This window comes from Dinoponera quadriceps, unplaced genomic scaffold (assembly GCF_001313825.1).
Source record: "Dinoponera quadriceps isolate SergipeBrazil2010 unplaced genomic scaffold, ASM131382v1 scaffold628, whole genome shotgun sequence".
In the NCBI taxonomy this organism is placed as follows: domain Eukaryota; kingdom Metazoa; phylum Arthropoda; class Insecta; order Hymenoptera; family Formicidae; genus Dinoponera; species Dinoponera quadriceps.
The window spans coordinates 1,679,712-1,703,811 of record NW_014554836.1 but is presented as its reverse complement, the minus strand read 5'-3'; the positions used below and the strand labels follow the sequence as shown (position 1 = coordinate 1,703,811).

At 44.8% G+C, this 24,100-nt stretch overlaps 1 protein-coding gene across 4 annotated transcripts in view; it reads left to right on the top strand.

Annotated features, from left to right (window-relative positions):
- LOC106742259 (protein held out wings) overlaps window positions 1-23,586 on the top strand; it is a 49,839-nt gene extending 26,253 nt beyond the window's left edge. The window contains exons 3-8 of one of the 4 annotated variants that reach the window (XM_014615014.1): window positions 2,864-2,980; window positions 3,988-4,131; window positions 5,015-5,117; window positions 6,965-7,270; window positions 14,486-14,738; window positions 22,112-23,586. In XM_014615014.1, coding sequence (XP_014470500.1) covers window positions 2,864-2,980; window positions 3,988-4,131; window positions 5,015-5,117; window positions 6,965-7,270; window positions 14,486-14,568 — 753 coding nt within the window. In that variant the 3' untranslated portion in view covers window positions 14,569-14,738; window positions 22,112-23,586. Of the gene's footprint in view, window positions 1-2,863; window positions 2,981-3,987; window positions 4,132-5,014; window positions 5,118-6,964; window positions 7,271-11,704; window positions 12,120-12,872; window positions 14,739-22,111 lie in introns of those variants that run through there. The other 3 variants (XM_014615015.1, XM_014615016.1, XM_014615017.1) reach the window with 3 other exon arrangements.
- The last annotated feature ends 514 nt before the right edge of the window (window positions 23,587-24,100 follow it).

Below are 24,100 nucleotides of genomic sequence, written 5' to 3'. Positions count from 1 at the left end.
AATGCGATCCCCGATTTTATGAAACATAAATTAGTCAGGCGGCGCGCTCGCGCGTATTACAAATCCGTTTCTCTCTCTCTCTCTCTCTCTCTCTCTCTCTCTCTCTCTCTCTCTCTCTCTCTCTTGGCATCTCGGCGATTTGGCTTTTCATGAATAATAATCGTCACTCATTAACAGAAAAAGACGTACCTCTTGATTACGTAATCATAGGAGAAGTCAAGTAGAAATAAGATTCGTTTTATTTCTATTTTTCCTAAAAAAAAATTTTCTCTCTCTGTCTCTCTTTCAGAGAATGCCTTTTCCTTGCCTTTTCTTTTCTTCGCAAAAGGTTCGTTACATCAGAGCGATTTTTGCGACGATCGATCCCGTGCTGTGATTTATTCCGAGCCGCGAGGGCGAGTATCGTTCGCCGATCTCGGGGGAAGAAATCGAGCGACGCGCTGCTGTTGTGCACCATCGAACGCACGCGCTCTCACAGCGCCGAATGTTATTTCTGTAACGCCCGAAATAGAATTCTCGCAGCCGAAAGAACGGGACTCCCTTTCCTGCTCGCCTCCTCCATTTCTCCGTCCGCCTCGGGCGGGCCTCCACTCCGTGCGGCAGCTCATTGAGACGTAATAACGAGGTCGTAAGCTTATTAACCCTTCCTCGCGAATACTTGCGGGCGTCTCGATTTCTCGAAACGATATATCTCGCCTTGGTCCCCGATTCATTTCGAAGCGAACGCACACCAAAGGTATGCCAAGGCACGACGACGAGGCGAAGAGACGTGGCCTCAGTCTCCTGAAAGGCCGATTTCAGGATGACGAGATCATGATGCTTTTTCTCTAAGAGCGAAATGAGAAGTACAAAGTTTTTACGTGAACTCGACAACTTGAGCGATCATACAGCTCTTTTTTTTTTTTTAAGCGAGAACGTGAAAGGTTCTCAAATTAACTCGACGACTCGAGCGGATCAAGTCACTTCATGAACCGTACGGAATTTTTGAAAGTGTGGAATTTTTTCACATTTCTGCTTTTAGGAAAAAAAAACAGTTACATTATCGCCGCCCGTCTGTACGCAAACAGAGATTTCTCCGCGCGAAATCTCGTATCAAAAGTGTCATTTCGAGTGTCGCTACTCGAGAAGCAAATTCTTTTCGCGCGAGAAATTTGTCTTCAAATAGAAGATACGACCGTGTCACCGTTCATCACGATAAGAACGCGAAAGACGGCGTGCGCCACCGACGAGCAGCAGCCTTACGGAAGCTCTCGATGCCGGCGCGCGCGCGCAAGAGAGAGAGAGAGAGATACGACGAGCCCGTGGCCGATAACACGACGATCGTTATCAATTTTACCACTTTTTCCCGCGAGATCGATGCGTGACCGACCGGCGGATATCAAATGCGATAACAGGCTAATCGCAGCGGCCGAATAATCGATCTCTCTCGAGAAGGTGAGTCCGTAATGAGCCGATAATGAGCGGTTCACGAGCATCTGGATGCTCGTTTATCGCGGGCGCGCGATAAGATTGACAACTTCTCGTCGTCGCGTGGTGGGCACCGGCTTCGCCCTCTTTTCGATCACGCGATCGGTTTCACGGTGAAAAGCCAAATCTCTCTTGGCGCTTCGTCCGAGGGACCTTTTTCCTCTCTCCCCCTTCCCCCCTTCCTTCTCGTTCGATGTTACACGCCGCGATATAAATCCGACCGATATAAACATCAAGTAACGTCGTTCACGGTTTACAACTCGGAACCCGTCGGGGAAATCGCCGAGGCGAAGAAAAGAAATGGACCGGCGCGAGCCGAAGAGTCGGAGCGCACGGATGATTCGTCGTCTAAATTTATCCGCCTTTATTTACCGGGACCCAACAATGAAACTGGATATCTCTCGCGGGAAACGAGTCGGTCTCCTTTTTCTCTGTTTTCTTCTTTCTCTCTTTTTTTCCTCGTCTCTTTTACTCTCGGCTTCTCGCGAGCGCGGTCGTGTACGGATCGTGCCGAATATAGCGGACGGAGACAACATCGCGAGCGGGGGCGGTGCTTTTGCGCTTAAACCGGACGGTATATTTATTTTCGTGGGTGGTTACGTCGCGCTATTATCTATAAACGCGGAGTACGGGTGCAGGCTGGAAGTGCCCCAAAACGCGCGGAGGAATCATAACGACGGCGTAAATCCGCGCGGAAACGGATCCCAGAGACGATCTCCGACGACCACCGGGAGACTTTTATCCGCGCGCGCGCTGACTCGGACTCATCTGTTGACTTTGCGACCGCTGAATTTCTTCCTTTCTTATTTTCATGCAAATCGCGGCCCGTCCTCTCGTCGTCACCCACCATCGGTCACCGGCGGGCGCGTCATCATTTTCTCACAAAAGATATTTTGTGTTGACACATATATATATATATATATATATCAACTATCATATATATATATACATCGAAGGCTTATGTAATTTTGTTCAAATATCTACATGTATAATTTAAATGTTTAATTATATTGCTCTGATATTTATAGCACTGATACTCAGCATTGAAGGCAACGATTTCGTGTTAAATGCAACTCTGTTTGAGACGGATATTTATTTTTTAGTAGTTTTATAAAAGTTTTGTACCGGTTATGCATTACATAATTTTTTTGTTCTGAAAGTAAAATTGACAATTTTATGCAATATAAAATATTTATTTTTTAGAGTTCTGTCAGTTTCTTTCAGAATTTCTCAAATTTTAATCGTTGAAATTCGAGGTGATTCTACAACCAAGAGATTAACGAGCCCGGATTTCGAAACTGTGTCCCTTCTTGCGATCACATGACGGTTAATTAACGCGAGCGAAATGGCGGTTCGTCGTCACACAATAATGTATCGTTCTGTCGCGTGATTGCAGTTCAACTTTGTCGGGAGGATTTTGGGGCCACGGGGCATGACCGCAAAACAATTGGAGCAGGAGACAGGATGTAAAATCATGGTCCGCGGGAAGGGGTCGATGAGGGACAAAAAAAAGGTAAGGATCTACCTGGCGCTTCGAAGCGCTAGTTTGTATGTATACGTTCATATCAATATTTATGTACAGTTCGCGTCTAATTGTAAAATATACATTGGTCATTCGGAGCGATTGTTGTCCAGTGTTATAATCCAGTGTGAGATTGGTCGTAAAATAAGAAAAAAAGGTTAATACTTCGTAAATAAATGATATGACACCTCAACGACGAGTAAGTCGACGTAAGTCGTCGAGTAGTGACGCGGCGAATGTGATGCGTTTACGATTAATTGTGGGGGAATTGCGCAGAGAATATTAAATAAACGAAGCCCTGTGTTTTTTCAAGCTGCACACGTGACGCGCAAGCGAAATGCTTTTCTCGTAAGTATATTTCGTAGAACCGAACCGAACGCCCCCTCGCACACACTGTAATTCGATGTGAACGATGTGCACCTTTATTCTTCTCGCCGACTGCGAGTGTTAAGTAAGAGAAAAGGAAAAGAAAAAAAAAAGAAAAAAACGTCAGTCGATTATTTATTTATTCTGCGATTCGATAACGAAGATCCGCGATGAACGCGCGCGAATGCTTTCCCGTAGAGAAGATCTTCTGCTGATTGAAAAATTATCCTCTTATTTATGTCAGATAACGGCAACGGATTTATTTATTGATGCTTAACGCGAGAGGAAGAGTGGAAGAATTAAATTTCATATTTCTATTCGCGCGATGTCTTGATTTATTATTATTATTATTATTATTATTATTATTATTATTATTATTTACGCGCGATGTGGTCTCTTAATTTATCTTCAGCGAGCCAAACGCTCAGAATTATAATTTCATATGAGAGCTCCGCGATATATTTTACTTTATCTCAGTTTTTACTTCATATGTTGTGTGTGTGTATGTGTGTGTACATGTATGTATGTAAGTGTGTGTGTATTTGCGTGTGGACGTGGTCGAGGGAACACGAGGCGTCTCGAGAAACAGTTACACGCCGTGCAATAATCTCCGCGGTGTGTTGATTAACTAGGAGGAGCAGAATCGGGGCAAGCCGAATTGGGAACACCTGACGGACGAGCTGCACGTGCTGCTCACCGTGGAGGACACTGAGAATCGTGCCACCTTGAAGCTCGCTCGTGCCGTCGAGGAGGTCAAGAAGCTTCTCGTTCCCGTGGTGAGGAAGTTCCAACTGCAAACGCTTTTCCCTCTCCCCGCCTCTCCCGCACGTATGCGACGTGTGACAACAATAGCCGAACACGAAAGAGAGAGAAAGAGAGAGGGAGGGAAAGCAGATATGTTTCGTTGCGAGAAACTTCGTCCAAACGGCACTTCTCGTCCGTTGTTCTCGCCGCAACTCTTCGCGAACCTTTGTCGGAATTTCAAAGTCTCGAGACTTTGACTTTTCTTCAGTTACTTTTCCCCTTTTTTTTTTCTTTTCTTTTCCTCAACTTCCAAACTCGCAAGGTCGAATGCCCGCTGTTGTTGCCGTCACTCGAGTTTTTAGCGTCAATATGATCAGTCAGAGATGAAATGACATTGGTGGGACGCGTTGGGAAACTTCGTCGAGAAAGGATTATCGCAGCAATCGCGAAGTTGCACGAATGGCATTCGGCAAATTCCTGCTGTGCGAAGAACTAATTAAGAACAGATTAGAGCCGCCGATTGCTTAACGTCACTTCTAGCATCTCGTTGTATAAAGAGAAAAAAAGGCAAGAAACAGCGCGAAGGCACTCGTCGTGATAAACAAGTATCGGATCTCGGCTGTGGCGACGCGATGAACTCGATCGATATATCGTTGCATTGGATCGGACCGATACAATGTGTGTTTTGTGAGTGACGCAACGCTTCCCAGCACGAGCTTCGCGCCATTAGTGACGTAATCGGCGCCTTCGTATGTAAATGAAAAAAAAAAGGAAAGAAAGAAGATCCTGCAAAATGGCATTGGTCCCTCTCTCTCTCTCTCTCTCTCTGTCTGTCTGGCGGAGGAGCTCCTATAGAGTAATTATGCCGTTGCACCTCCGCTGATGGTGCGTTCTGACGGTGATGTCGATTGTTAGCAGGCTGACGGCGAGGATGAGCTTAAGAAAAGGCAGCTGATGGAGCTCGCGATCATCAACGGAACTTACCGGGATTCGAACACAAAGGTTGCCGCGGCAGCAGGTACCGTTCTCGCAAAACTTGTCTCATTATGCGCGCGCGCACTTAGGCTACTTCACGTCGTGTCACTGCCGCGAGCCGACATGCAGGATCCAAGGATGCGCCCGATCGAGAGACGGACGCGACGGACTCTCATAGCGCGATGAATCCGTTCGCCTCGTGTCTAATCGCGATTTGTCTCGTTTACGTGGCTGAGCGAGGGAGACAATCTCGTCGATATATGGTCATCGCATGTCGCAAGTGCCGAGAATAGGATGACGACTAATGGGAGGGAAAAGAACGAACTTGGGATTTTTTGGATTCAGTTTCAGCTCGGCGTACGTTAGTCGATAACGAGAGAGGAGAGCCCTTTGCATTTCTCCGAAGTTTCACCTCGAAGGGCCGAGTGATTCGGTTTGTGTAGATTGAATTCCTCAAAAGGATTCCCCAAATCGTCGAGCGAATGTTTTCACTCGAAACTGAAGAGTGAATCCGATGATATTCCACCGTCAAATTCAGCTGAATCGACTGAAAAAGTTGTTCAGTCTACAGTTCAGGAATTTGCGTTAAGTTTGAATTAAATATTTACTTTCTTATAATACCAAGCGGTAGTGTTTCCACCGTCGTTCGGAGTGAGATTTTACTCCAAGTGGTTTAGAGAGAACGTATCCCATCGTGACGACGGTAAAAAACACGTAAGAAAACCACACGTGGGCGGTCGGCTAATGCGATTAATCCCCGCCGAGGAAGCAGAGGAGGGGAAGGAAGAAGGGAAGAAACGACGGTTTCCACACAGATCACCTTGTTTTTTTCTTTCTTCGTTTTTTCCCCCCTTCCCCCCTCCCCCCCGTAATTGCGTAAAACAGGCTCGAAATCGTCCGAAGCTCATCTTCCGATGCGTCATGGCCAATAAAATGATTCGTATAACAAATACTGCTATATAGGTATTAAGTCACTTAAGAGAGAAAATTAATGGCCAATAAGAGTCTATGCATGGAGGTACTGGTGCGATAAAAAGGAACCTGGAAATTTAATTTGGTCCTTAGTTTTTCCACTTGTCTACGGATAAATAGTTACGGAAGTAGACTGCATATTACGTATTTATTAGTTCAGATGTTTCGATCTCAAATTGGATTTTTTTCAATGGTAAACATAATTACAAACTTCGGTTCCAACTTGGAGGATCGAAATGTCTGGCCTAATAAATACATGTAATATCTGTACATTTCTGAATTACGACTAAAGATTCGTATAACATCTGAAGATGAACTTCAGACGATCATACAAGATCTGACCATGAATACTGCCTTTGATTCGATAACGTTGACATAAAAAACGACATAGAAAAAATTGTTGCACGTACACGAAGAAAGAGGTTCTTTAGATTTAATATTTCTATTTATCAGACTAAAATTTGTTTTATCGAAACAACGTATACGAAATATTATTTGTACGAGTAAAAATTTTATCGTCTCATTCAAGAGAACTCCATTATTATTTAACGGAAGAAAGAGCGCTATTATTTAGAATAATAGCTTTTAACCGAATGGAGTGTTATTCGGTCGCAACAAATATGTAAAATGAAATAAATAATTTCTTTATGAGAAAATTGTTTTATTCAAGATCAAGATATATATTCGTTGGTCTAAAAAAAAAAGGAAGTCTAACAATCGTACTCACTAATCGAAACGTTAGATTCTTTTTTTAGAGCATACCAATGATGAAGTTCGTTTGGATGCGATGAAATTTATGGAATTTGAAGAGATCTTTTCCCCCGTGCAAAACCCAAAGAAGAAGTCCTGTTCTCCGTATACGAACGCACATCGGCAAAAGCCGCAGAGACCCGCACTGATCCCCGCTCACTGTTTCAGCCTGCGACGAGGAGTGGCGGCGAGTAGCGGCCGCCGCGGCGGAGACGCAACGCCTGCTGCCGGGCCTGGCGACGCCGATGCGGACGCCGAGCGCGCCGCTGGGCGCGCCTCTGATCCTGTCGCCGCGGATATCCGTGCCGACCACCGCCGCTTCTCTGCTGAACGGCTCCGGGCCTCCGGGCTCGCTGCTCTCGGCCGGCGACCCGCACGGTCTCATCTACGCGCCATACACGGCCGATTACGCCAACTACGCGGCTCTGGCGGCTTCGCCGCTGCTCACCGACTACGCCACTGCGGATCACTCTGGTGGGTTGTTTGCTCGTTGAGATTACCGTCTCTCGCGACAGACAGGGAGGAAATGCGCCTCTGCTCTCGCGAGAGAAAACGACGACGATCGTACTGCTGCCCCGGCTCGCTACGTCGCCGGCGATGAGGGTGCGCGCTCGCCGCATATCCTCTTCTTCGTATTGATGCTGATTGTCTTAACGTTACTGTGCTTATGGGTCGGTCGTTACGAGTCGTTCGTTTTCATCGGTAACACGCTGTGCGTCGACGACGCTCGCTGGTGACGCTCCCCGTCTCTCCTACCGCCGCCTCCCGTGCCGCGACCGTCTTCGCTTTCTTTTCCGATCGGGCCGGAGGGGACGCGAGATTAGACGAGCCACGAACGTAGTTAACGCCGGCTAATGAGAAAAAGGGAGTCTCTTCTCTCGCAGGGGTTATCGGGCGGCGTTATCGAACGGACACTCGCCGGATCTCCGCGACCCGCCGCCGCGGGGTATATTCGGACCTGGGAATCGAGACGTTGACTTTCGTGATCTTTGCGTTCAAGGACGGTGCGCGTCTCGATGTGAACATTGTGTCACAATGTACTGCTGGCGGTAACGAGATCAACCGGTCTCTGTTTAATGATGCAATACCGCCGCGCGCGTGCGAGCAACCGTGGTCGAAATTACTTTGCAGTGCGTTAGGGGATCCGACGAGACACCTTCGCATGAGAGCGACCTCCGGGAGCGTCACCAACACTCCGTGACACGTGGTACAATCGCGTAGATTATAAGACGATTTAATTTGTTATTATCACGAGCCGATACCGCTCTTTTAGCCATTAATTATTATTATCGTTATTATTCTTATTATTATTATTTTATTATTTTATTATTATTATTATTATTATCACCCTCACCGTCATTGTTGCCCTCGTCATCGTTCCGATTCCGTCACCATCATCACCCTCATCATCACCGTAGCAGATAGCGCTTTAGCTTCAGGAGGAGGAGAATAGTTAGCTTAGATTATTATATATATATATATATATATAGATAGACGTAGATACATATATATATATATATCCAACACAACCGAATCAGTCATTTGCTAGTCTCGTGTCAGTTCAGACGTAATGATAATGATTTAACGCGAAAACGTTAGCGTGTAACGTAACGTATGCGCCGTGTCTACCGGAGTAATTATATCACTGAAGATTCAGGGTTATCGTAGCGATAGAGTGTCGCGGCGGGAGTACAGGGCCGTTTTCGCCGGCATGGCTTCGTCAGGAACGATGCAGTAGGATTATAATAGGAGGAGGAGGAGGAAGTAGCGGAAGAAGCAAGGGAAAGATTGCAGGAAACAGGCGTTTTGTGCACTCGTCGTGCTGTATCGCGGATGTGCGGCCGTATACTAGTCCGAGAGCTTTTCTTAAATAGAGCCAGCCGGGAGCAGCGCGTTCGGCGGGCAGCCGCGTGTCTCCTCGCAGGATAACGTGCGTCATCTATCCGCTCTCCTCGAATCACGCTTCGCGAATCGCGCGTTTTCTTTGTTTTTTCTTACTCGGATTTTCGTAGACTCGCGAGGCTGCCGCGGCACGATGTGCTCTCCGCGTCGCGCTCGGGGACATCGTCGTCGTCCTGCGGGAAACCTTTAGGTGTCAGGGTGGTGGGTCGTGGAGTCGCGTTTAACCATCGTCGTTCTAGGCCCGGCGATCGTGCAACTCTTTCTCAAGAGTGAGCACGAGGAAAGGTTTTGCGTTTTCTACAGTCCGGAAGGCTGCATGACTGTTCGAGTCGTGCCGTATCGCAAGAAATCTCTCGTGTTTCCGCTCTTAGAAGGCAGAGATACACGGGGTGGAGGGAAGATTGGTTGAATTGAAAGGAAGAAATTCGTTCTTACGGAACCTTCTTGTTAAGAAGCAGGTATCCCGTTTCCTTCAACGATTCAGTGTTTTTCTTTAAAGAATCGCGCAGTTTTCCGCAGTAAATTCTACGACGTCTGATATTTCAAACACTTTTTCCTTTAATCACTTTTCAACAACGTAATTTTAACGTGCCTTATATTTTATGATATTATATTGCATCTTATAAAGAAAATGATGATTCATTTATATATATATATATATTCAATATTTTCTCAACAATTTTTACTTTTCTTTGATGTGTTTCCAGCAAAATATTTCCATGGGGCTGGTCAGCTGAATTCTGCCAATCCTCTTTTCTCCGTGTAATATAGCTTTTATGAACATTCTTCCACTTGGAACACGTTAGAACAGAGTAAGCATCTTCTGAGCTTGCTCAGTTACATCTAATTCGGGACGAGTCGTCCCCGGGTGTGCACGATCGCCATTTAGCTGTCGCGTCGCGTGCTCGGGATGTGTTCGCGACACCAGGACCCTCCTTCCTCGCCGTCCCACCACAGGCACACATCATCCAACACATCGTCCCGCAGTTCCACCTATCCGAAGTGGTACATACGAGTCGACGGGTTCCCCGTGAGACGTTGCACAGCGCGATTGCTCGACGGAGTAGATCGCGATAGACCACGTCCTCCGGCACTTTCGTGTGTTCGTCTTCTCTCTCGGCGTGTCTGTCTCTTTCTCTTCCCCTTCCCTGTTACAAAGGCACCTAGTTACCCGGTGAGAATGCCGCCGCGTCGACCTGATAGGTACATTTTTGACGACGGGTCTCCTCCCCGTGGAGAGATCGGGAGATATCCGTGACGCGTTTCTCATCGCGCACCACTCAATGCAATAATCAAAGGCCATTCGTGTTTTAGTAGCCGTTTTATACACGTGTAACTTTGTGTAGCTTGTGCGTTTGTCGGTGTGTATTACGCGTGCACACAGAGAGAGAGAGGGAGGGAGAGAGAGAGGGAGAGAGAGAGCGATTCCTTCGGGATTTGGTATAGTCGACTCAAACAAATTTATCGAAATGATTTAAACAAATCAAATTTTTTTTTCCGTTCAACAGGTTTTTTTTTCATACAACCGTTTGGCTTTTCGAATAATTTTATCGTTTGGTTCAGATATTTTTTTATATATATTTATATGGCTGTCTCTTTTCATCGTACGTGATGAAGGTTTCCGTGACTTTCTATCCCTCGTTGTTCGACTTCAACGGTCGAACGGGAATCAATTACGCCAACTAGCTTTAACAATATATTAGCATTATACTTATGACACGCCCTTGCGTGTTCAAAAACTTTTCTAATTCACAGTTAATCTGACGAGACGAAATAATATTTGATAAAAAAATTGTATCGAGTCGAACAAACAAACACGAACACTGGATCCGAAGAAATCTTTCTCTCCGTGTACGCACGTCGCGTATGTATATTTCAGAGAGTATATATATATATATACATACTACATATATATATATTTATTTAAAAGTAGAAGAGATAAAACGTAAACGTCGTACCGTCGTACGAGGCTCCACAGATTTTCTTTTTCTCCTCGCGACTGCTTTCTTCGGAGCTCGACGGCGACGGGAAGGATGTATCATCGCCGGATACATCGTAGAATGTAAATCGCAGCGCAATAGAGACGTTTCTCCGTACTGGAAAGGAAAGGAAGAGGAAATAAATGCCGGAAAAAGTCTTCCGAACGGCCTGTCGGCAGGGCGGTGATGATGGCGCGCATCAACCGAACGTATTCTTTCACTCCGCCTTTTCTCTTCTCCGCGTCTTTACGCGTTTTTTTTTTTCTTCCTCTTCGTCTCTCGTCTCATGCGCATTATCGTGTGCTACGTTTGATACGCTTGACTCTGTCGAATTGTGTATTACACTTTAACAACGCACCACATAACCCACGAACGTACCACTAGAATCCCAATCGAATCCCTCGGGTTGAGTCTTCTAACACGCGAAACTAAACAACTAATCAACACTCTCTCTCGAGATCCGTCCACCTCTCCTACGAGACCTACTCATCTATTACGCACCATCACACAGATTAGTGGTGTGTATTTTTTTTTACTTCTCTCACATATACACACTCATCCCGTCGGTCCGAACGAAAAATCGTACCTCCGTTACGTAACTCTTGTGCAGTAGCGGGCTCTGTAGCGACGTAATTGCGCGAGTCGCTTAGGCAGGTAGGCAGCGATAGTTTTCTAAATGAGGAGATGAGCAGAAAAAAGAAGCACGAGGCGAAATAATACTCGATTGCACGAGATTCTTAGAAGGATTTACTTCTTTTTTACGGCTGTTTTTTTTTTGAATTTTTTTTTTTTTTTTTTTTTTTCCCCCGGAGCGAGACTCGCAATTCGCGCGTTCATGGAGAGGGAAGAGGAATCCAATCGAGGTGGTCGTCGTCTCGTGAAATTCGATCGAATCGGCAAAATCGGATCGGGATCTGTCGCGCGCGACACGCCATACAACAAATGTTACAATGGCTGGTGATAGGTAGTCTATGTAAACTATAAGTACATGTATGTACGCGATATACACGTAGGACGTTTTTTTTAGGCAGACAGTAGGTGGAGGGAGAATATACCCCAGGGACCAAACAATATTTTGTGGACTGATGGTTCTAGCGTTTACTTGTAGTGGTTTCTCATGACGAGCGGGAAAGACTATGCGTTCTAAAGTATTTTTTTTTCTTTTTTTTTTTTTCTTTCACTTTTCTCGTCCTCGAGTCCGCGTCCACGCCCCGCCCCGCAGGAGCACGGCAAATGGAGAATTGAACAATGAAAAATTAGCGCTTATATGTATACATACATATACATATATATAATATATACACATATACATATATATATTTATATATTCAAGATATATTTTCTATATACACAATACTTTCGATAGCATAGTCTTTAATATTAAAGTATATTTTATCGCGAATTATATAATATATATCACATATATATTATATCACACGAACACGCGCACACACACACGCACACACATACTCTCATATATATATATATATATATATATTATTTTGTATGTTTATTTAATTTTATTTTTATAAAGTTTTAGCCGTTATATACGTATTTATACGAGGTTAAGGGCCGAAACAACGGGTGGTAGGTGTAATCTCAATACTCATTGTTGTTTAGGAATCGAGTAGGAACCGAGTCGGTAAAAAGTCGTGTTTCTTCTTCCGTTTTGTTCGTTCATTTTTTTTTTTTTCTTAAGTTTGATGCATCACACACGCGAAAGACTTTTATTACCTGATTTCTCGACAAGAATCAAAAGCGGCGTCTCAGCCGGACGAAGGAGACGAGTACTAGCGAACAGTCCGGTGACGATTATTTGTGTCTCTCGAGTATTTAACGAATTTTATATATACACATATACATATATACATACATATAAATAATACATAATAACGTATGCGCGAACGCGCGGAACGCGAATCGTGTATAATTTATAAGCGCGTCGCGTAGCGAACAAGAGATGTCATATTACATATATATATATATATATTTACACATATACATATATTATACGATAAGCTCGTCTAGCAAACGTAGCATGTAAGTAAGTTAAAGTAAGCAAGCAAAAGAAACAAGCACGTGTCACTCCAACGGAGCCGTGTCTCTCACCTCTCACGCGAGGCTGGCGAAAACGTGTTAATGTAAACAATTTCAGGGACAACGCACTCGATTTCACTGACGATGTATTCTTACAGTATTCTTACAGAGTGTTCTGGTAGGACGAGCAAGCTCACCCGGCTGCCATCGTATTACGAGAGCCTGAGGAGCGCGACCGAGCGTAAGCCGCGAGAGACGAAAAGAGAGATAGTGAGGAAGAACGAGAAAAAAAGAGAGGGAGAGGAAAAAATCGACTATGAGAAACTAGTCTATCATTACGCGTTCAAACGTGCATTTAGCATGTTTACAGATACGTGTAACAAAGTAATTACATTGTAATTACATGCTTTTGATAACGCGTATCCGTTTGCCAACCTCAAATCCGTTTATTCGTTTTATCCGTTTCCACAGAAGAAGGAAAACGTTAGTCTCGTTGCATCCTTTTTTTTTTACTATAGAATTTTTTTCAACGAAATAGAAAAATCATCTTATGTATAACTTGTGTGAGAACGGTTCGCAAATTTAATAGAACTGGGGAGCAGAATCTGCCGGTTTAAGGAGGTTCTCGCAAATATACTATTTATCAAACAAAATCGTGCGTGACAAAAGAAGTTTGATGAGGTTTCATGAAGTTTCTCTACTTGCACACGTACAAGTTTACAATTAAATATTTCGGAAACGACACGGTAAAAATTATTGGGATTTCCGTTACGCATTGTTAGTTCAATTAACTTTCGTATCATGCATGTGTCACACGTCAATCTTTTATATTTCGTCAAATTCTCGAACCTTCTTAATTAAACGTTCAGTTACATCGGAACGTTTTCCATCGAGTCTTTCTAAGCGGATATACTCGAAACGTGTATTCAGAAAACGGATCAAAATGAAAGCTCCAACAGAGAGCAAGGCTTTCAAGTCTCTCCCTTTCTCTCTTTCCGCGTTTCTAATTTCTCATTCGCGATTTTTAAGTCTCGAACGGACAGTGCGAGAAGACGGAGCGGAGTGTCCCTCCCTCGTCCTCGCTCGACATGTCGCGTCTACCGAACAGTATTCCGCGCGAGTCGCGCATTTGAGGCGGCTCCTCGTGCAGCCGACCGCTCGTTCCAGCCGTCCCCCGGAGATGACGATCGCAGTGAAGCACTCTCTCGCGGCCTCCTCGGCGACGGTCGCGCGCCCCAGGCGATCGCAGCGTATTAATCGGCGGTGCCGACGCGAGTCGTTCGCGTCGGCACCGTCGGAACCCGTTTCATAAGAAAAGAGGAAGGAGGGAGAGGAGGAGGGGATATTTCGAGAGAGAGAGAGAGAGAGAAAATAACAAGCAAATGAGCTGCAATCCATGTGATATTTGTGAGAATTCGCGATCCGGAGCTTCGGATTCTCTCTGGAAAAAGATGCGATTCTCACGAACATCTCTTTCTCTCTCTTTCTCTCTCTTCCACCCTCCCGTCCCCTTCATTCTTTTCCGTGGAACGGGCTCCTTGGTGTGTATGTGTGTCGTTCTTCTTATTCTTTCCTCTTTTCTGTTTACATTAATAATAGCGTGTGAAGAATTCTAGATTTTGTAGAGGATAACTGGCGGCGAGCGAGCGAGAAAGAGGGAGAGAGAGGGGGGAGGGAGGGAGGGAGAGAGCGAGCACGGCGTGCGCGGGTCTCGCGCACGCGGAAGAGGCCGCTCTCATACGCACTACTCATGCTTGTATTTTGGCGACAGGCGCAGCGGCCGCTGCCAAGCAGCGCAGGCACCTGGGTCAGATTCGCGAACACCCTTATCAAAGGGCCGGCGCTCTCTCGTGAACACACGGAGACAGTGCGACACGCAAAGAGAGAGAGAGAGCGAGAGAAAGAGAAAGCGAGAGAGAAAGAGCGAGCGACCCCCGAGCGAGCGAGAGAGAGAGAAAGAAAAAGAAAGACAAAAATAAGAGAGAGAGAGAGAGAGAGCACCGTTCTCGCGCCACCGCGGAAAGGTTAGTCCTGCACATAAGAAACTTCGTTTTCTTCTTTTTTTTTTTACACACATCCTCTTTTTCTTTTTATTGTTTCTTTTCTTTTTTCTTTATTTCCCCCCACCCTCCGCGCGTGCCGTTTACGCGCGCCACGACGAGACATACTCGCGCAACGTGTCGACCTCGAGCGGCCGCAGGTGTTTTCCTTCTCGACCTGGAGCCTCTCGCGGAGCACGGTGGTTGCTCTCGGTGTCGCGTCCGAAGAGGTTCCTCTTCGCGGGAACGCGCGGAAGAAACGGGCGGGAGAGCCAGCGGGTCGCGACGTGTCGCCTCCAATTCGACAACTCTGTCGTCGCTGTTGTGTTTCGCACTCTTATTTATTTCTCTATATTTTTATATGTATTCTCGTATCCGCGGAATTTCCAGGTAATGAGCGTTCCTGCAGAGAGAAAGAGAGGAGAGAGAGAAAGAGAGAGAGAGAGAGAGAGAGAGGGAGAGATTCGCGTGACGCCGACGCATTTTTGCACGCTGCGTCACTCGGTGACGCGACCGAGTGACCCCGGGAGTCCCCTTCCCGTCGAGGCTCTCGTGACGCGTCTCGCGTGGTGACGGCCGTCGCGCCCGGGTTCCTCCGGATCTCGCGTTGCGTTCGTACGTCTCGTCCTGTATACCTGACGCCGCGCTGATCGACATCGGTTTCTCGCTGAGATCGCGCTTCACTTCTCTTTCACACATACATACACACACTCACGCACCACACGTACACGTACGTACACACATGGACACGGACACGTGCGCACTTTTGTCCACCGGTTTGTCCTTTTCAGCTGAATCGATAGCCCGCACTGGTTCAGGATGTGTATATTANTTAAAGCGTTTTTTTTTTTTTTTTTTGTGACGTCATGTTCACTGTTCTTTTCAGCAGTACAGTTCTCTTTACTTAGAGCAATAATTTGTTAAACTGGCTGCTGTGGATTTCGAGTTAGTAAACGGAAAAAATGTTCCTCTGGATTTAATAAGGAAAGGTGCTGTACTTTGGAACCACTTTAGTGATTTTAGCGTTATCAATTTTTTGTTTTGCTAATGTGATAATTCATGGTGTTTGCCGCCGTAGATAAGAATTCTGACGGCAAACGCAATGAATTACATCACATTAACAAAACGAAAATAATTAGTAGATAAAGCGCTGAAATCAGACGTGTGTCCAAGGTACAAGCACCTTCCTCTAAACGTGTTTGACTTTCGTTTGTTTGATATGAACAACATAATTTAATGTCAAATATTATTTCGTTGAAGTGAAAGCATTGTTGTTTCACAAGATTAAACTATGTTGTTTGATGGAAAAAGACAGTATTATTTAGAGGGAGTAATATTTCGTTTTCAGTTAAGGAAAATTTATTTCATTGTGCGTTAAACATTGTTCCACCAGTGAAACCAAAAAGTTTGCCAATATTTTCCCAGCACAGTTTGCCTCAAGTAATTTATACAATTTATGACAACTGTCGTAATGATCGGATGAAAATACAAAGAAATGTGTTATTTGACATAATCACTATCTTAACGCTATCACGTTTTTCTACCGTTCTCCAGTCTGAGTTGCGATCCCGGTTCAGCTCAAGAGAACGAACCATCACGCGGCATACACGTGGCACGTAGATTTCCCTACGGGAGGATGATTAACGTCGCAATAACCGCGTGTTCCCCTGCGCCTCAGCCCTCCCGTTAGCAAACAAGCTCTCCTCAGACCTCACGCCGCGGCGGAAACCGGCGTTGCAGCTCGCATTATAATCGTAATGGCAGGTTCAACGTCGAGAGATAATTGGACGGAGAACGGGAGAAAGAAGCCGAAGGGAAAGGAGCGGCGATTGCGTGGGAGGGAAAAACCTCTCGGGGTCCGAGAGAGGCAACCGGAGGAGGACCACGCAGCGCGAACGCGCCGCGTCGTCGTCATTCGGAAAGTCGAAAATGCGATTGACGCACTTTTAAAGACGCAGGTTTCCGGCACCGAGGCTGGCGAAGTCGCCAGTCGACGCGTCGTCTGAGGAAGTCGAGCGGCTTGTGAGGGTCCTCCTAGTTTCAGATTTTTTTTATATTTGTAGGTTTTTCTTTATAATTTTATTTTCTTATATTTATTTTCGTATCACTTTCCTTCGATGCTCTCTTTTGTAAGATTCGAACTCACGTCGCGAGTGATCGCGCCCTCGACGTGACTCCCCCGCTCTTAGGTCCGAAAACGTCTTCCTGGAGACGTCCGTACCGAGTGACGCGGAGTGAAGGTCCGAGAGAGAGAGAGAGAGACGGAGAACTAGGACTTTCATCTCTTCGCGTTGTCCGGTACAGACGGCACGCATTGTGGACGCGTTCCGTTAGATGTGTCGAAAATATATTCGTCTCAAAGCTGCTGGGTTCTGTAGTGGATCAGCTGATATTGTGGTTTCCATCTACCCTGCTCCCATCAGCATCTTTACTGATCTTTATACCGTTGAGCATTTTTGGTAGAAAATTAATTTAATTATATTCGGTAGATTATTTTCAAGTTTAAACGAAAATTCTGAGATTAGACGAAATAATAGGTATTTATTAATTTATTTTATTTATTTATTTATTAACTTTTCATTAGTTAAATTTAACACGTTGTATGCCGTGGGGCTCACCGGTGACTGGTACTGTGATATTACTGCGTTTTATTAAGTTACGTATGATATATAATTAATTACATCCAGATGGGCCTTACGGCCAAATAAAGAGCCAATGAAACAAAGTAAGAAATATATGTATCTTGAATTATATTTATTTACTGCGGTTTTAGTGATTTAATCATCAGTTAGATCAGTTAGATATTCGTACGAATAGTAGAAATCAGCGTGGCACTCAACGTGTTAAATCAATTAAATTAATTGTATATGTATATAAAAATTTTCAATATATATATTGAAAATTTTTTATGGAATTCAGCAAAGTTAATTACAGCACTACCAACTTGGTAGCTTAGAAGAATATTCTCGACACATCTAACGAAACTCATCCTGCATCATGTATGTCTCACCGATGTAATTTGAGTTGCTTACGCGACTTTCGACCTTATGTGTATAATGTATAAAGCCGAAAATCGTGTAACTCTTGATCTAGTGTACGATGAGATGTACATGTCGCGTTGTACTTCCTGTCTGTTCCTTCCTTCCTCCCGGATCTACCGGACGAGACTTCACATCTTGGTTCACACACAAAACGTAAACGTGGGTGCGCACCTTCTCTGTCTTGCACACGTGTCTCGGTTACAAGCAAGCACCGGCCCGGACAGTCGCCCATCCGCGGCATGACGGGCTGTTCTCGCGGGTAAGAATAGTCCTCGCGTTAGGAATTCGAAAGACAATCGTTGCAACTAAAAAATTGTTACGTTGACGATCGATTGTATCATTTGCCACTCAATTGTCCGCGAAAAGGATCGGTTACTCTCGTGGATGAACCCTCTGAGGGAATGGTAACGCGGTACGATGCGAAGGTTCACACATAAATTACATCGATCCGAACGGTATCATGATAATAATATCGCTTGATCGCATGATAATAATGTCGTCGTTATTATTAATGAGAACCGAGGTTTTTCACTTCAAAGTCGATAAAATCAAAACGCGAAGAAAGAAATCACGCAGGCAAAATGTCTGTTTTGCTTTTTGTCATGATGCGCCGAACCATGGTGTTTTCAATTATTTCTGTTTAATTTAACGTTTTGTGTAATTTGTCCGCGATCGAACCGTTCGAAGGGACGATAAAGAGGAAACGGTGTAATTCGTGGGGACGCGACAAATGCTGCCAGAGAGAAACAGAAAGAGAAAAAGACGGCATATATCTCTCCCGTCCTTTTTTACGTACTTTTATCACTAACCAGTATTTTCTTTTTTTTTTCTTTTTCATAATTCTGATTGACATTCCTCGTTATAGATGCAACTTCACCAATTACATAGGTCGCACAACTGCACCATCTTTATTTATAAACTAACAATTCACACACACACACACACACACACATACACAAATAATACACACAAATCGACAATAACACACGTACGTGATATAAATTATTTTCAACAAGACCGGAAAAATAGATGCACAAAATCGCCGTTTAAGAACGTCTAAAATAGAATTTGCACGCGCTGTAATTTCTACAACGAACCATTTCTTCCCCCGGTGGATTGTTTTCACGGTAGAATCGCGTGTACACGCTCGTGCGAATAAACTTTTTCTTTAATTTTTGTGGTTTAAACTACGTCTATTCTGCGGAACTGGGAACGGGAGGGACCGCAGCATCGTCGGCGAGGAAGTTCCGGTTTCGCAATTACGCAATTACGTTATTCTCAGCGCGATCACGGCGAGAGTAAAACGCGCGGATTTAGCAATTATCGCGTTTATCCCGGTCCGTATTGAAAGGAAGCATTGTTTCGTTGCGCGAGAACAAAATGATTATTTATCCGGCCGCATTTAATTGCTATTTACAAAACAATTACACACAGACACACAAAACACGGACAGACGCGTATGTAAATAAAGAGTATCCCACAAGTCGCAGGTCAATCGGTGTGAAGGTTCTACGAGGAAGCTGCGTTTAACCAATGCATTATCATAATAACTATTACGCTGAGATGAAAAATAGTCTCGAAGCTTGACGGATCTCATCCGGAAGCATTTTTTCAGCGGAATTTTATCCTCGCGCGGAGAAAAATGTTTCTTTGGATTTAGCATACCTTTGTTTGTTTGATTTGGGTCTATTTAATATAAATATAAATACTTTAGTATCGAATATCATTTCATTTGATAGAATAGAAACGCATTGAAGTAGCTTCGACAACTGTTCGGTCGCGATGTTTTTCTCGCAGATACCCGAATATTTTTTTTCCAAGATTTCCCGTCGAATCTTCCGCCGTCCGTCCGCACGATTCACCCAGCACTCACGATACGTCATACACTCGTTTACCAAATGATCTGTTTAATATTGTATATTAATAATACGCTTCTGATTGAAAAACAACGCCTAGAATTTGTATCATACATAGACGTACATATCTGTCCTAAATGGCACACACGGCAAAAAAAAAAACGGTAAAGAGAAAACGGAAGGAAACACTCTCGTGAGCCTCTGACACTTGCTTGCTGATGGGACATTAATCACTAAAAGTTCGACGACGATCCCGCGGAATTCGCGATAGCGATATAATACACCGTCGTACTACTCTACTACTGTTACTTACTGTTACTACCACTACTACTATTACTACTACTACTATCACACGTAACAACAAACGTCCAAATTCCGCGGCGTAATTTCGCGACTGTGCTATGTGGTGGCAGGTGCACACCCAGCAAGCTGCCCCGTCTCTCCGGGATTCACTCTGTCGTAACCGTTTCGGAAGTAACCACACACGTGTGTGTAACGAATTAGCGATTAACCAGTGATCGATCGATCGATTCCCGCCATTTGACTCGCGCGATCTCCTGCCGTGTCTGCTCTGTGTAAACAGGCAGCCACGTTTCAAGCACACGCCGTTTCGCGCGGGCTGGATGCACCGGTACGAAGTGAAGAGGTAGGAAGGTACCATCGGACTTCCTTTTGAAACGAGAAACTCCCGATGAACATTTCGAGAACGCGAAAGTAATCGAGACAACTTGACGAGATCTATTGTTGCAGTTTTGAAGTTTCGAAGAAAAGGAAGTACCTTTTCCCGCGGATTTCTGCGGTTTCTGCTCCATAATTCAAGGGACGTTCAGAAGAAATTTTAAAAATTACAAAAATTCGCGCGTGTTCAGTGTAAACCGGTCGTGTTTTTTTTCTTTCTTAAAGAAGATAAACGAAAAAATCCTGGGAAAATTTGAGAATAGACGGGGTTTTTTCCGAAACTTTGAAACTATATTTATCGTATTCACAATTTGGTAACGCGCATTTCATCGGAACAATATCAGACGCATCCATCCCGAGGCGTGCGGGAGTTTTCTCGCAGTGACGTCCATCAAGACTGTCAAGACTGTCCTATGCGCGGGGAAGGTACACGAGCGACGTCATTCGTCATCGTCGTCGTTGCTTCGCGAGACGACCGAGAGTGACACCGGCTTGCGAAGCTCGACGCGAGACATCCTTCACGCGTCTCACACCACTCATCACACACGCACACACACATACACACACATCTATAGAGTGTCTCAAAGTTCACGATAAATATTTTAATAATAAGTACTTGGCAGCATTCTAAGACACGAAAGTACGAAGATGTCGAGCATCGATACTTTTCGCGAATGAAGCTTCGGGCGACCAAACAGACGACAAAATTATTTTCCCCGATTAATTTCAGACGGTCTTTAATTTGACGGAATTTTAATTCGAGGCTCAGCTACAGAGATATGTTGAAGATCGAAAAATTACTGTACAATAATTAATGACTCCCCTCGATATTTTTGTGTTGGAACTGTCTTGGATTTTATTGTTGAAAATCGAATACGAAGAATTTCTTGTCGAAACGCTTACCGTGAACTTCGAGACGCCCTGTATGTATCGTCTAGATTGTAATCTCGTTTGTCGCCGGGACAAGGCGCGTTTATCGGGTCCGAGAGAGACGCTTTCACACACTAATAATAATATTTTACAACAAAAGTAGCAACGAGTGCCGGTGTGCAAAGCAATGCTTCTCGTCGCGCGGACTCGCGTCGCCTCGGTTCCCCCTTGGCAAGTCGCTAACCGTGCTCGCGATCGCATCTCTCGCGAGCGAAGGCAATAATCGCACGTGTGACATAAGGTTGCATCATCGGGGATCGAGAGACGAGAGATTTTCCGCTCTTGAGGAGACTTAACTGCCAATTAATCGGCGCACCGATACTACCGTTTCATGATTGTTGTGTATATCATGTCATCATATGTATGATGATGCCATCGTGCAGGGTGAGGCGATAACCGTCGATGAAATACCGCCTTGAATATCTTCGAGATGTGCGGGAGATGGATTTATCTGAACGAAAACAATTGCACTGATACCATTCGTGGTCATCCTCTGTAATGAACGCGAATCACTTTCATCTTCATCCGATCGATGACGAAGTGAGGCCTTACTCTTCGAAGATATTCAAGATATTACTGTCTCGCCCTGTACACATCACGACGACGTCATCATATTGTATCATGACAGAGCGTGATATTATATCATCATATGTGATATCATATCATTTATACGTATAAAGGACGACGGACACACACAGAAGCGTTGCTTTTCACACTAACTCGTATCTCTCTCAGCTGGCGAGCTATACTAGTTAATTAATGTTAACGCGCGTCGGTCAGTCATATAATCAGATTACTAACAAACTGTTTTTTCTTTTCTTTCTTGTTAACCCCGGTTGCCCGTGGCCTGTAGGCTTGGAGTGCTAACAATGGATATCCACTCGCCCCGTGCTAACACCTGGACTCTGGAACAGCATCCCGCGTTCGATCGGTTCACCAACCAGCCGACCACCTTCGCCGTCCGCGTCACCAGCCCCGTTCGTCAAGCTTATCCATCATCCTGTATCCTCTTAATGTTCGGGACGTAATTTCTCGCGCGCATCTCTGCGTACTATATATTGTGATTATTATTACGAGAAGAAGATCAGGTCGTCGTGTCGTCGTCGTCGTCGAGCTGATCGCGCGTTGCGCGCTCAAACTGGCATTCGTCTCGCGAGGAGATCGGCATTATGATGACCTATGATAGCGTAATATAATTATGGTAATTTCGAAATCTTCGAATCTGCTGGTGCTTACTACATAATCGAGCGATTATCGTCGCACTACGCACCCGAATCGTTCTAATTCACCTTTCCTTTTATCATTTTCTGGCTTACCTTTCATCATTGTGCCGCCGAGGGTTAATCTTCCCGTTGATCAAACGAATGATAATAATAACAATGATCTCTCTGCGCGAGAAGCTCGATTCGACGGCGGGAGCACAACGGTCGGAGAGAAAAGTCAGTCGCACCGAAGAATCGCAGGATAAGAATCGCGGACAGGAAACGTGGTAAAAGCGAGGTAAAAGAGAAAGGAATAGAGGGAAAAGCGTGGAGCCAAATGGGGAAAAGGATTTCGCGCGCGTCGTGGGCGAAAAGAACGCGCGCTCCTTTTCCTCCGCGTTGGCTGGAATCGCGCGGGACTATTCCTGGCTGCTTTTTTCTCTTTTTTTTTTTTCTTGGGAAGCGAGTCAAGTTATCGCGGGATCCGAATTCCGCGCGCGACGGTCGCAGCGGCGGCGTAGTTGACAGTTAGTGTGTAGTTTCTAGATATTACCGCGACGATGCTTAAATATATATATATGTATATATATATGTATGTATGTATGTATATATATATGTATATGTATGTATGTGTGTATGTATGTGTGTGTGTGTATGTATGTATGTATGTATGTATGTATGTATGTATGTATGTATATTTTTTTCCGCTCGATTTCGTCGCGAGCGTTCTGTTAGAGCAGCCGCAAGTATTTGGTTCGTTTTTTTTTTCTTTTGTTTGTTTTTTGATTTTCCATCTTCTCTCTCTTCTCGCGGCGGCGAAAGTAACGACACGTTGTTCGCGCTTTTTCTTCCTCGTCCCCCGTCCTCCCCCCACCAGTACTTACGACCACGCACTGGCATCTCTCGTCGCGCACCGGAGGTGGCAGCGCGATACAAAGATATACGAAAAGATAACCGTGTAACTTAAGGGAAAAGGAAAAGAAAACGGAAAAAAAAAAGATGAAGAAGTAGACAGGGGAAGAAAGGTACCGACGACAATCTCGCAATCTCGGGTAACATACGTGTTCTCGCGCGCGCGTTTCCCGATCGTGACGAGGTCGTCGCGCGCGAGAAAGGAAGAGAGAGACACACACGTAGACAGACGTGAAGTAATATGGAACAGGTTCAAGTCCCATTGATGATCCCGTAACGCATAGCGCGAACTTCAAGCGCTGGTCGGCATGTTTTTGGAAGATCGAAAGAAAAAGAGTCTTTCTTCGCGAAATTGTCAATTACACCGCGCATGCCCGTTGTATTATGGGTAATGGCGGGAGGATGGCTTTACCTGCTCATATATTACTTTAGACAGACAGACAGGAAGAAAGAAGAAAAGAAAAACCGCGCCGAGGGTCCCGAGAGAAAAATCACGACCGACGACTCGCGTCCGCGTTTCTCTCTCTCTCTCTCTCTCTCTCTCTCTCTCTCTCTCTCTCTCTCTCTCTATCTATCTCTATCTATATATCTATCTATTTATCTATCTATCTATCTATCTATCTATCTATCTATCTATCTATCTATCTATCTATCTATCTATCTATCTATCTATATCTCTCTCTCTCTCTCTCTCTCTCTCTCTCTCTCTCTCTCTCTCTCTCTCTCTC